Below are 13,592 nucleotides of genomic sequence, written 5' to 3' on the forward strand. Positions count from 1 at the left end.
TAAAAAAAATCATGCTGCTACCTCGTAGGGTGGCCGAGTAACCCGCGTTCAAAATTTTGTTAACTGGCGATTTTTTTGTCAACTAACATCCCTCTGGTCATCGAATCAGGTCGTCCCAAACAATAGCTCGTATACTAACGCGACTATCACCCCATTTTACTGGTGAGCGTGGCTCGGTTCTTACACTTGACTTTTTACTTAACTCTCTGGTTACTTGATAAATTTGAAAGGAATTTGTCGCCAGCGAGAGTGGAGTTAATTGGGTTCCAGGAAAAAGAAGAATACTTTAAAAATGACTTAAAGGTTATGACAAGATTGGTGTCGAAAGCCTTAATAAGGTAGACGGGATGCAACTTATTGTCAGTTCGTATGAATGGTAAATGTTCGTCCGTTCTAAACGAGTTGACGTGAGTCTGGGAAAATTACACTGCCCGTTGCTAATTGTAACAGGTTGATGTCAGGACAAAGCAATTGCGTGTGAAACAACAGAACTATAATACTGGGAATCGTAACATATGTTCTCTGATATGACGTGGTTGGATCATTTGAGTGTGGAAGTCAAAATAGATGTTTCATGTTGAGAGTAGCGGATGTGCATTAACATATGTCAGTTTGTCATAAGTGCTGCTCAAAATTTTTCTGAAATAGCAAAACAATTTCTGTGATTTTGCGAATTACAAAATTCCTGTATGATATCCGCTATCAGCACATCCATCATTAAATCGATTGAATCTCTATAGTACCAGCTCCTCATTATACCATTGGCAGGTCCTGTGAGTTTGAAGTGACTTTATGTCACCGTTGGTTACGTTATTGTGAAAATACCCGAAGCTTACAATTAATGATGCTAGCCTCCGCATGAGACCTTAATGAAGTAATTATAGTTTATAGAGTCGCAACGTTATGTGCCACGGTATAAAATGGATTAAATTCTTAACTTTTCATCCACAGAATTTGAGAGGTGTAAGGCTTGTAGGGATTAAAACTTGATCAAACGAAACATACAGTGCAAGATGATAAACATTTATCTTGTTCTGTTACCGTTTATTGCTTGTCTTAAAGACTCTGCTTCTTTAACAGGTAAAGCATATACTTTTGTAGAGCTGTTTTAAATGCGCAGATTTGTAAACACTATTTTTAACACAAAAATTTTGTAGTATTTTAGGACATAAATCTTGTTTATTTTTGTTGAGCTGGATTTCGTTAAAGATTTTTAACCGTTTGGAATTGAAATAAAAGTAATTCGCTCAGAGTCAAACGGTACCAACAGCACAAAACAACTTTACATCATTTCTCGCAGCTTCTTGCAACACAAGTCTGTCAGACTTAAATCATTCCATCACAAAAGTTATTTGTCCTTCGAACTGTTTGAAGCAAAACTCGGATTTGTGTGGAAGTGATGATTACGCCGAGGGACCCTTGTGCCTCGCTGCAATACACGCTGGACTAATGGACAGTAAGCTTGTTTCATGTAGCCTAAAAGCCTAGACCTCATACAGCAAGTTATGATCACAAATATGTTGTTTATTGTACGATATGTAATGTTTATGCACATTTTCAAATATTTTTTGAGATTTATCGAGAATTTTTTAGATTTAGCGTCATTAACGCACAAACTGCGATCTCCAATATAATCAATTGCCACGTATACCGGTAGCTGGAGATTTTAAAACGGTCATGTTTCCGGTGTAGATGATGGAGGCTTTTTCGAAGTGTTTAAAAGCACCCCACTGTCAAAATACGTTGGAAGTACCAGAAATGGAATCAAAACCAAGACATGTCGCTCTGCTAATGCAACGTATTCGTTTCACAGTAAGTTCTTAGAAAGACAATGACAATACAAAGATTTATAAAATTTACTATTTTGTAATGGTTTAGTGAAATGCGACACAGTAGGCAACCCCGATCACTCTGTCACGGAAGTTTATTGTCCAGCTGGTTGCTCAACAAACTATATTTGTGGGACCAATTTGTACAGTAGCAATTCATCGGTCTGTGCTGCTGCTATCCACGCTGGGTTTTTGACAAGTAAGCATAAAACAGCTCTTTTTACAAAGTTCGTGCTTGCTGCCACTTACTGGTATGCACAAACTGAACTTATCGGCCTAAATGTAAAAAACAATTAAATCGTTTTAGCATATACGCAATGTAGTTGTGTGTTTGGCTGCTGTCGACCATCGATTTTGTCATCCAAAACTTTCACCCAAGAGTCTTACGTTTTTCAGACGTTTTATTCGGCAAGCAACGGTTCTTCACTGACCAAATTTATGAGCTTCACATATTATCATGCAGTAAACGCCTTTTTTGTCACGTCACGTCTTTCTTGTTTGCCTTTCCTAGAAACTGGGGGCTACTTGACGTTTTACTCAAGAAATAGCCGAAGTTCATTCGTTGGATCGACACAGAACGGTGTTAAGAGTTCATCGTGCGTTTTTTCCCAAACACCAGCATTTTCATTCACAAGTAGGGTTTGTTGATAATTTTAATTATTTATTTCCGTTTCCTAAAAATTTGTGCAGTTTTTGTCAATACAAATCAATAACTGTTAGCACGACCAAACATGTGTTTGGAACGATGTTCGAAACAATATGATTTTCTGTGTTTTGCCTGTTTTGTTTTTGATACGTGTTTAACATTGGTTGCATGCTTAAAATCAATGACTTGAAAGTCAGTCACAGACGTAGCGGTGTTGGCAGCTCAAATTTAGATTTAATAACTCATGAAATACTTGTTTTGATCAAAAGCCCAGCAGACTGGAGTTTGTTCAGGGAACTGCCAAAACGGAGGAAGTTGTTTGTCTGGGGTTAACGAGCTGTTTTGTGCCTGCAAACCCGGAACAACTGGAAAATACTGTGAAACAGGCGAGTGGTGTAATCTGTGATGCAAATATATAACAGTTTGTGAACCTTCCAATATTCTTGTCTGTAATAAGCAGGCCTTAAACCTCATTGCTTGTAAAATATCTGCTGCACTAATCGTATTTCTAGTAAGGCTGGTATTATACCCTGCCTTCCCAGGAAATTAATTGAAGCAACAGTAAAGCATCAAACACGATACGCAGGTATTCCTGGCTGAGAAACGTATTTGTCTCATATAACACAATTTACAAAGTCGTAGAAGGCATAATGATTTGGATACAAGCCGATGTAGACGTTTCGACAATGTGGTGTTACCTTTGATTTCCAAGTTAAACCTCGTGCGCTCTATCAAGGATACTTTGGTTTAGACATAAACGAATGCACGGCATCCACACACAACTGTCACCAACACGCAACTTGTACCAACACTTTCGGAAGTTTTCAATGTTCTTGCAACGCCAATTACACCGGGAATGGAGTAGTTTGCAGTAATGTGGAATTTGTTTTGTTAACTTTGAAAATATATTTTGATTTCTTGTTAGAGCGTACGCTATAGTTATTTAGCTTCTTTTTTGCACAAACAAAGTAAACTCAAAGAGACTTACTTACATGAGCACCCTTAAAAAAGCCTTGGGCATAATTAAACAATGACTAAAATTCACGTCGTAATTTTACTTATACTTGGTTTACTAGGGTGTATTAACCATGTTATTCAACCGCCGTTTTTTTCGGAAAACTGATTCGACGCCTTCATCTCAAGCTTGTGTTTCTAGCTGCAAATTTATGTGCTGCAATCCCTGGCTTGTGCTTAAACGGAGGAACATGCATTGATACGACATCCTCTTTCAACTGTTCATGTACAGTTTGGTATACAGGGTCAACTTGTGAAAAAGGTAACTTTTACTTATAGTCACACATTTTACACGCTCAAAACGACGTTGCTTGCTTGTGTGCTGCACCATTACCTTGATGAAGCCTAGCTGAATATACGCCGGACAATAAAAGTCAAATTAATTGTGCCAGAAGTACAGATTATTATAATATAAATGAAAATTTGTATTCAATAAACAATGACAAGGTATTATATTTCTCTATAGTTCTGATTAATCACCTTATCACAAAATCGAGCATGACTTGGAATGATTCAAGGTCGTATTGTCAGTCGATCGGAGGAGACTTGGCTGCCTGGGGAATGAGAAATGCAACTATTCGCGAGTAAGAATAATTTTAAGTAAAATTTCTTAATCATAAAAGTTTAAACCGCGTTGCCCGAGATTAAAGGTTGTTGCCCGAAATTAAAGGTTGGAAATTACACGCCATAATATTTCTTTGGATTGTAAAATAACCATATATCGTGTCCCTTTTTCTGTTTGTGCCTCTGAATGTTGCTGTGTGGTTTACGTTTGAAATACACTACCAATCCTTGATAAAGTCTTGCTGTGTGGCAGACGAAACGTCGGGAATACAGTACGTTATATTAATGCTAGAAGATCAGTATAATTTAAATAGTGATACGGCTGGCAGCAACAGAAGTACAGTAAAATAACTTATTTACCCAATTTACTATTTTTTTAGTCTGAATTTTGATGACAAAAACTTGTTTTCTGATGTTAGATCGACCATAAACAACTTGATCCGAAGTCGAGCAGTTCTACCCAATGCGGTCTGGATTGGATTAAACGATATTGCCATGGAGGGAACATGGGTTTACGTTGACGGCGTACCCACAACCAGCAATAACACGAATTTTGCTCCCGGAGAACCAAACAATTATGGTTATGGTACCAACGCCAACTGCGGTGTACTTTATGCGCATTCTAATTACCAAATGGATGATATAAATTGTCTTAGTCAGCAATTGGCGTTGTGTGAACGGGTTCGGTGATTCGCAACGTCATCCTGGCTCAATGCCACTCTTAAATTATATAGCACAGTAGGCGTACAAACTAATCGTGTCTATAAAAAACATCATTATCTCGTCGCAATTGATAAAAGACTTGAATCAATTGCAATATGACGGAAGCAGTCATGAGGTTAATTGGGATTGCAGCAAAGAATTAATGCCATTTTTGGCTACGGCGTCATCAAAGGCCGTGTGGTTGGTGTTGGTAAGGCGTCCCGTTGCATTCTAAACATAAAGGTATTTGGTCACAGGATACAACGACTCTCGTTTCTCTTAAATGTGAGAGATTGGTATCCAAAGCATTATAAGCGCGTTTGATATCAATCCTAATGTTTACTCTTTTTGTGTTTGTTTTTCGAATACTGATGCTGTACAGGCGAAATATACATATTCTGTAAACCAGTATCTTGGATGATTGTGTAATAATTTAGGTCAGTCCTAGCAATCACTTTTCGCAAAACTTTTAGTGCCACGATTCTGAGACCAATCAAAGTTTGTCAGTGGGAGATATATACATTTCATACAAATATTTCTACAAAGCAGTATAGAAACTTCAAGATTGCTGTTACGAAATTACTAGACTAGTGGTTGAGGACCCTGGACCATAGAGAATCTAAGGTTTTCGAGATCCGGGTACAAAACAAGTCCACAGAAAAGATTTTCCATATATATTGGTTTGAAAGTTGTGTTCTGCACGTAAAGTTGTGTTCTGCCCGCAATTCTGTGCATACAAAAGCTTTGTGGCATTCGTGACTATTTAATCAGCACGATGCTGACTGCAAAATTGCCACAAGCCGGAAATAACGTTTTTTGTTATTTTTTTGCTCGTATTTCCTTGAAATGCGACGAGGACATTTTGGAACACAGATGAGATTGTGCAAAGCATGTTTTAGTGCGACGACAAATGTTGACAAAACGTTGCTTGACCGTTTTTTGGTTTGTTGTCTGTTTTTACTTTTGGAGGAGACGGGTAAAACGGGGTGTTGTGTTCAAAAGCGTCAAAAGACTTGATGGGAAAACCGTTCTCATTACAGGTGGGTCGAATATCAGGCAAAAAGCATGGAAATTGGCATGCATACATGCATAGGATAAAAAATTAAATCAGCGTTACCCAAATCAGTGTTATAACTTCTGTTTTACCAAACTAGACGTAGATTACTGCTTGTGGCATGCAGAGGTAGCAAGAAATACAAATGGCTTAGAGGCTTAATACAGTGGCCATTAAATATAATCAAAATCCCAAGGATTCGCAGACGAAGTTTAAAGACGTGGTTTTTAGGTGTTGTTGTGGATTACGTCATCAACCTTCACAAGCACATTCGCAACCCTTTGTGACAAATAGGCGATAACCTTTATGGTTTTATCGGTGCCCATGCCATTCTATTTGTTTTGTGTGTTATTCATCAGCGTGGTTGCGTTTTGTGCAAAATACTTTGATTTATCGTTTAGTCGCAGATACAGCGCTGTTTTTCAATTAAAATTTTTGCCTTTAGGAGGAAATGTTGGAATAGGAAAAGCAACTGCCATCGAATTCGCCAAACGTGGAGCGAGGGTGGTCATCGCTTCAAGAAACGTTCAAAAATCAGAAACAGCAAAACGGGAAATAGTTAAATTGTCGGGAAACAGAAACGTAAATATGTAGTCTGCGTCTTTAAAGCAGGTTATAAATATTTTTATCTTGATTGATTGATGGTTTTGGGAATCATTTCTGATACAGTCGCTGTGACAATCAATTAATTAGAACTCTTTTATATAATCTATCACAAGCTGCATGAAAACGTTTATTTCCGCAAGGTTAAATCAGTCAGCATTCTTTACCAAAAATTAGGTTATAATTATTCTTTGATATTTAACTACAAAAAAATAGAGATTGATATGATTTTAGACTCAACTGATATCAATTGCAATGGTTATTGTCCACAAGAATATGAAAGGGATTTGCTTTGCACGAAAATATTCATATTTTTTTCGCAAAGAAGAAAAATGTATTTAACTTTGTGTGTTCAGGTCAGTGTCATGCATTTGGATTTAGAAGATTTTGCATCAATATCTTCGTTTGTTGAGAAATTCAACCAAAATGAGACGACTCTACATTTTCTCATCAACAACGCCGGTATTACTATGGCTTGCATGCAACACCTACCTATTATAATCCAAGCCCATGGCATTAACCTATATGTAATGACAGGGGTACTGGGTATACATGGACTTACACAATACGGATACCACCGAGTTTTTGCGATAAACCATTTCGGCCCATTTTTATTGACCAACTTACTGATGGCAAAACTAAGGAAGCAATCAGAAACGTCACCAGTGCGAGTCATTAACATTGCGTCTATGGTGTATTGGTGAGCCCTAATTATTCTCTTTGTACCAGATGTATGAGGTAGATACTGAAACCATCTCACGGACGATTGGATGGAGATTTCCCCGGTTCATGCGTCGCATAATTAAACTAGCGTTTCAGACATGTTTGTTGGAAATATCATTCTTTCCGGACTAAAATAGGCCATTGAGCTGCAACAATTTCCTCCTTAACGATGAAATATTCCATTGCTGTAATACAATGGCCAGGAGGAAAATTCAGAACTTGTTTGAATAGAATCACGTTCCATATTGCAAAATCCGACAATAACTATTTGTGAACTTCTGGTAGAGACGATTAATTTGAGCAGTATAAGGTCTGCAGTTTTAGTTATTATCACAAAATCAAATCGAATCATATTTCAGTCCATTACACTTTCAATCGTCGGGTAATCTATACCAGCATTTAACTATAAGCAGTTCTACGACATTTCCCAAAATTTGTTGTATTCTGCGATGCCCATGCGTTGACCAGAAAAGTTACTCCACATCGCTGTTCGACAACTTTTAAATCTTTCGCGGTTTATTGAAAGACATACATTTCAAGTCTGCTGTAGTCTATAGCCGTGCAAGTGGGATACAGCCAAGAAAGGCCTAATAAACATAGCCTAATCATATGTGTAAGATTCGAAACAGCATTACAACGTATTTCTTACTTCATAAAGCACTGCAAGTATTACATTTTTCCGCGTATGTTTCGCTACACTATACATGAGTTGCTGGAAACGTTTATTGGCGCCACAGTGTCAGAACAACTCCAACCAGCTTAAGTTTGTGAATTTGATTATTGTTTATTTTAGTGCCAAATAAAGCAATGTTATCAGCTCGCGGACTTAAAATTAGCAAAATTTGACTGTCTAATTTATATCCCCAAACTCGTATCCCAACAATGCACGATTCCAAGCGACGTTGATTAAATTTGAGTTAATCACGTTGTATACTGAGATCACTGTCAATATTTGTTGTCCGTATTCGGATTCGGTCTAGCTAGTATTGAAATACGATTTGTTCGGCTGAATCTGATAAATCGGATGCACTGTTAAAAATTTTCGTAAATTTTACCGCTTTCGACGCCGTAAAATTTTACGAAACATATTTGTAAAACATTTTACAGCATATAACCAGTGAATTATATTATATTTTACGGGAGATTCTCGTATTGTTTATAGCAGTCTGCTAAAGTATATTTCATCCAATTCATTGTTGTTTTGGCAGACAGATTCATTTTTTTACTGTTTTAAATACTTCCGGTCAGATTCAAACTGTCCGATCCGAACAAGAAAATAATTACACCTGGTCAAACTTTTTTGCTTTTATGGCGATATTGTTGAAAATAATTGGATATTTCTCTTTTTTAATGGAGACAATACTGCTAATGTAGTCAGTACTGTTAGCACGGTGCGTTTTTAGTTATCCTAGCACTTTGACTCATCCGTCAAATGTTTCTATGTGCCGTATGACGTAATTATAGGTGAGGGGTCAATGTAAGCTTCGGCGGGAAAGACTTGGCGTGGTCTTCTGGTTTTGTTTTCCGATGGTTGGAAGTTGTTGGTGAGTAGCACTAATTGTACTTCGTAATGTAATTTATAAATAAATGTTTTGTAACAGATTACAGCTACTGTTAAGTTTCTTAGAATTTTTGCTGGTTAAAAAAGGAATGGTCATGGTTTCAAACTTTACATGTAGCTTGGAATTTTGCCAAAAAGTACTTCTTACTGGGGAAGATGTAGTTAAGCATGCAAAACAACACATTCGTCAGGGATATGATGTGATTTGCCCTATGGATGGCTGTGAAAATATTTTTTGTGTTGTAAATTCATTTTCTTCTCACCTATTTCGCTGTCATGCGTACAGTGCAAAAAATTCCAAGACCCGTGTTGTTGAAACAAGTCATTGTCAGGAATCGTTTTCTACCGAACCTGTTCATACAGACGCAGAAAGTTCACAAATTGTGGATGCTGACATAACTAAAGAATGTGTACTTTTTTATTTTTTGCTCCAGTACAAGTACTTGGTAACAGTAAGCACTGTTCAGGGAATAGTTGATCATTTAAGTAAACTTCTATTCCAGCATTCATCTGAAATTCACACTTCTCTTGAATCCATACTTATCAATCAAGGAATAGAGCTGGATATTATATCTAAGATTCTAAGTGATTTAAAAACCAAAGATGTAATAGTGAATAGTTTTGAAACTGTTCTTCATTCATCATACAGCAGGGAAGAGTACTTTAAAAAACAATTCAACTATGTGTCTCCAATACAATATATTCTTGGACAGTCAGGCAGCACTTTTCACTACATCCCAATTCTACAAACTATTAAATCCATGTTTAAAGATTCACTGGTTAAGCATCAGTTTTTAAACCCTATCAATCACACAACTGGTATAACTGACTTTGCAGATGGCTTGGTATTTAAATCTAATCATTTGTTTCAACAAGAAAAACACTGTATAAAAATCATACTGTATCAAGATGCATTTGAAATTGTAAATCCGCTTGGCTCTGCAAAGAAAAAGCACAAAATTTTAGCAGTTTATTACACGCTTGCAAATTTCTATCCCTGGAACAGATCAAAGGTTGATTCATTTCAGCTAGTCCAACTGTGCAAAGACAAAGATGCAACTGAAAGTAACAAAGACAGTTTGTTTCGTCCACTGATAGATGATCTAAAATTGTTAGAGAATGAAGGCATTGATATTGGTGTTGGTTTTACTGTTCGTGGAAGTGTCTTGATGATTTGTGGTGATAATCTTGGAAGTCATTGGTTAGGGGGTTTCACAACAAATTTTAGCACATCTTCCAACTTCTGTCGCTACTGTAGTTTAACTAGATCCGAATTTAAGGAAAACTGTACAATGAAGAAAAACATGCTGACAAAGCTTGACTATAACTCTCACTTATTCCATGATGGTTCCGTGAAAGGAAGTATTTTTAATGAGTTGCAATTTTTTCATGTGTGTAACCCTGGATTGCCACCTTGTACTGCCCACGACATATTTGAAGGTGTGGTTGCATTTGATATGATGTTGTACATTTCTTACTTGGTAAAAAACAGGTGGTTTACGTGGGAAATTGTCAATGGTAGGATTGAAGAATTTTCGTACACACCTTCAGATGCCCTTTCCAAACCGCCTAAATTAAACCCAACATCCAAAAGGCTCTCAGGAAATGCATCACAAAATTGGTGTACTTTGAGGCTTTTTCCACTATTTATTTTAGATAAAATTCAGAACACAGAAGATGATGTTTGGAAACTGTTGCTCTGTTTGAGAAGCATTGTTGAGTTTATCTCCAGTACTTCACACAATGAAGATTCTGTTTGCTATTTAAATTTCTTGGTTTCACAGTATTTGGAAAACAGAACTACTCTATTTCCAAACATACCACTTCGTCCGAAGCATCATTATATGCTTCATTATTCATGGGCTATATTGCAGTTTGGCCCATTGGTGTATTATTCAACTTTGAGGTTTGAAAGCAAGCATTCATATTTCAAACGAATAATACGACACTCTAAAAATTTTAAAAATGTTTGTTACTCATTATCACACAGCCACCAGTTGCTTCAATCATGCTTACTTGAATGTGGTTATTTTGGTCCTGAGGTTGAAATTGTGTGTGGAAATGTATCATATCCACAGGAAATAATTGATGCTGTAAAGAATTTTGGAGTTGATGCTCTAAACTAAAGTGTGTATTCGTGAAATTGGCGAAATTTAATTGCACACTGTTCCAAATCAATATGTATGTAATAATTTCTAAAGTCAACCTTGACCTGCAATTGGGTCTTTTGATTGGTTTATTCATTCATGAAGGCAGTTTACATTGCATTGTCCGCAAACACCTGGCATGTTGTTATCCTCACTATGGTGTTTATACTATTTCACCCCAGCTCTCTGAAATATGTTGTGTGTCTGTACACACACTGCCTTCACATGCTCCATTCTTTATTTATAATGTTAATGGTGCTAAAATGTTTGCGCTGAAACAATCTGTACTTTAAGTGAAATTGTTTTGCAATAGCATCCAAAAAAATTTCGTACTTTTTATAGGTGACAAAATGAATGCTAACTTACTGAGAATTTTACCCGAATTGTCAAGTAATGACACACACTTACAAAACTGCTCCTCACTTTTGGAGAGTCTTGGAGTGTTGACATTGAAAGACTTGGAACATGTAGAAACGAGTGATTTACTTGGAATTTTTAATTTAGTCCAGGCCCGCAAACTTTTGAAAGCTGCTAAATTTGATACAGGTTGGTAAGTTAGAAGTTGGTGCATATAGATTTGCTGGTAATAATTTTATTGTTATAGATTCTATATCTGGTTCTTCGACGGAGCCCTGTTCCTCACAAAGTTCAAATGATGATTTAAACACATCACAGTGGATGTATAGTTTCAAAATTCCATGGAATAAATGCTCTCCGAAACTCATGGACATTTTGGAAAGTGGAAAGAGACCCCCAATTTATTTAAGCAAAGAGATTGTCCATGCAACAGTTGAAGATGTTATGAAGGTTATATTTAGTTATAATAGTAGATATGTGCAAAAAACTACCAACAGTTTTAACTCAGTTTAGCTTTTGTTGTAGTGTCGAGTTTGGATTTATATTAGTTTAATTATAAGTTGTTACTGTATAATTGAAGCAAAATGAAAGGTTTTTTATTCAGATAACCAAGACTCCAGGCAGGAGAAACCTCGAAAGAATCGCGATTGCGATAGTTGAGAAATATCCAGATTCTTTTAGGGATCTGATTGATGGCATCCCTATTGGGAGTGGCCACAACACCCTAACGAATCAGCTCTACTATAGGTTTGAAAATGAAAGTAGAAAGTTTAAAAAGCTTCAATGTACTGGAAACAGGACAGTACCACAAAGTGGGAAGCGTTTGCAGCCATATGGAGTGGTAAATTGGAAGCCCGATGTAGATGTATCCGATACAACTGCCAAAACATGGCTTTTAAATGAATTTAAAAAAGTTGACAAAGATATTGAACAAGTTGGCAGGTTAATGAAAAGTACTTTTGGTCAACAAAGGAAGAGTATAAACGATGGTAACACAATTAAAACAGTTATGGAGGATTGGCCATTTTTAAGCAAACCCCAATATCTTTTGCAACATTATGATCAGCTAATGCAGACTCATGACACCTTTAAACGACTTCCGACAGATGTGAGGAAACGAAGTCAGCAAATATACAAGTAATTTCCAGCAGACTTTTTTATCCTTTAACCAGTCTATTCAGTGCATCTTTTGTAGGGCACTGAAGTTTTCTTCAAAACTTCCAATAAAAGCAGTGTATAAACACATTAAAGATCAATGTGTTCAATTAGAGGAAAAAAATCCTAAAACAATAGAAGTTTTGGCATTGCTGACAGCCTATTTCAACGAGGAACAACATGCATTAATTAAATGCTTCATGGTATTTATAATTAAAACATTTGAAACTTGTTTATGGTTCAGATAAAATAATTGACCATGTCAAGTTCAAATTGAATTGTACCTGGACAAATTTAGTTTTATGTAACATGTGAAGTACAAACTTACTTTATTGCTTACATGTATATAATGCAATTTTGTATCTAGGATGAATTTATGATGGACGACATTTTGGGAGAAATTCCACCCACACCATTTTTGATCATATTTGGTATGTAAGCCAATTCCAAGTTTACTTTCTTTTGTTATGAGATTTGATTTTACAGGTAGCTCTCCGTCCTCCAGCAAAAAGATATGTGTTGCAGCCGAAAAAAATATTGTATGCTCGACAGAAAACTTTTTTGTGGCCTTGGTCTGCCTTTTTGCAACATACTATGTGTTTAATATAAGTTATCCCAAGTATGGTGAACTCACTATGGAGTTCTTACAAAGGTATGATACTTAAAATCATTTAGTCTGAAGTTTGTGACAAATTTTGTTGATCATGTAGATTTATCTTCAAGATTAATGCACCTGGTGCAAAATCCACCAAAAAAAGGAGGTTTTCAGGAGTTAATTCCAAGATTTTAAAGCTTGCAAAGCTTCTGGGAAATGACACTGAAGCATAATTATCTGTAAAATTGTGTGATTATTTCGTTCGCTGTGGCACCCGTTGTTGAAATGTGTTTCGTTCGCTGTGGCACGGGTTGTTGGTATGTATTTCGTTCGCTGTGGCACGGGTTGTTGGTATGTATTTCGTTCGCTGGTGGCACGGGTTGTTGGTATGTATTTCGTTCGCTGTGGCACGGGTTGTTGGTATGTATTTCGTTCGCTGTGGCACGGGTTGTTGGTATGTATTTCGTTCGCTGTGGCACGGGTTGTTTGTATGTACTTCGTTCGCTGTGGCACGGGTTGTTGGTATGTATTTCGTTCGCTGTGGCACGGGTTGTTGGTATGTATTTCGTTCGCTGGTGGCACGGGTTGTTGGTATGTATTTCGTTCGCTGTGGCACCGGTGGTTGGTATGTATTTCTTTCGC

The 13,592-nt window shown here is 36.8% G+C and overlaps 2 protein-coding genes across 2 annotated transcripts; both read left to right on the forward strand.

The window, feature by feature from the left end:
- The first annotated feature begins 949 nt into the window (after positions 1–949).
- On the forward strand, positions 950–5,065 carry LOC145908373 (uncharacterized). Its single transcript, XM_082995636.1, has 10 exons — positions 950–1,080; positions 1,301–1,456; positions 1,693–1,812; positions 1,879–2,028; positions 2,341–2,468; positions 2,753–2,861; positions 3,227–3,346; positions 3,632–3,751; positions 3,956–4,073; positions 4,473–5,065. Exons 1-10 carry the CDS (start codon positions 1,014–1,016, stop codon positions 4,741–4,743), a joined length of 1,359 nt encoding a protein of 452 aa, XP_082851762.1. The 5' UTR covers positions 950–1,013; the 3' UTR covers positions 4,744–5,065.
- A 600-nt stretch (positions 5,066–5,665) lies between these two features.
- Positions 5,666–7,116, forward strand: LOC145908934 (retinol dehydrogenase 11-like). Its single transcript, XM_082996254.1, has 4 exons — positions 5,666–5,795; positions 6,255–6,391; positions 6,769–6,874; positions 6,950–7,116. Exons 1-4 carry the CDS (start codon positions 5,666–5,668, stop codon positions 7,114–7,116), a joined length of 540 nt encoding a protein of 179 aa, XP_082852380.1.
- The last annotated feature ends 6,476 nt before the right edge of the window (positions 7,117–13,592 follow it).

Source organism: Ascidia mentula, chromosome 7, assembly GCF_947561715.1.
Source record: "Ascidia mentula chromosome 7, kaAscMent1.1, whole genome shotgun sequence".
NCBI classification, from domain to species: domain Eukaryota; kingdom Metazoa; phylum Chordata; class Ascidiacea; order Phlebobranchia; family Ascidiidae; genus Ascidia; species Ascidia mentula.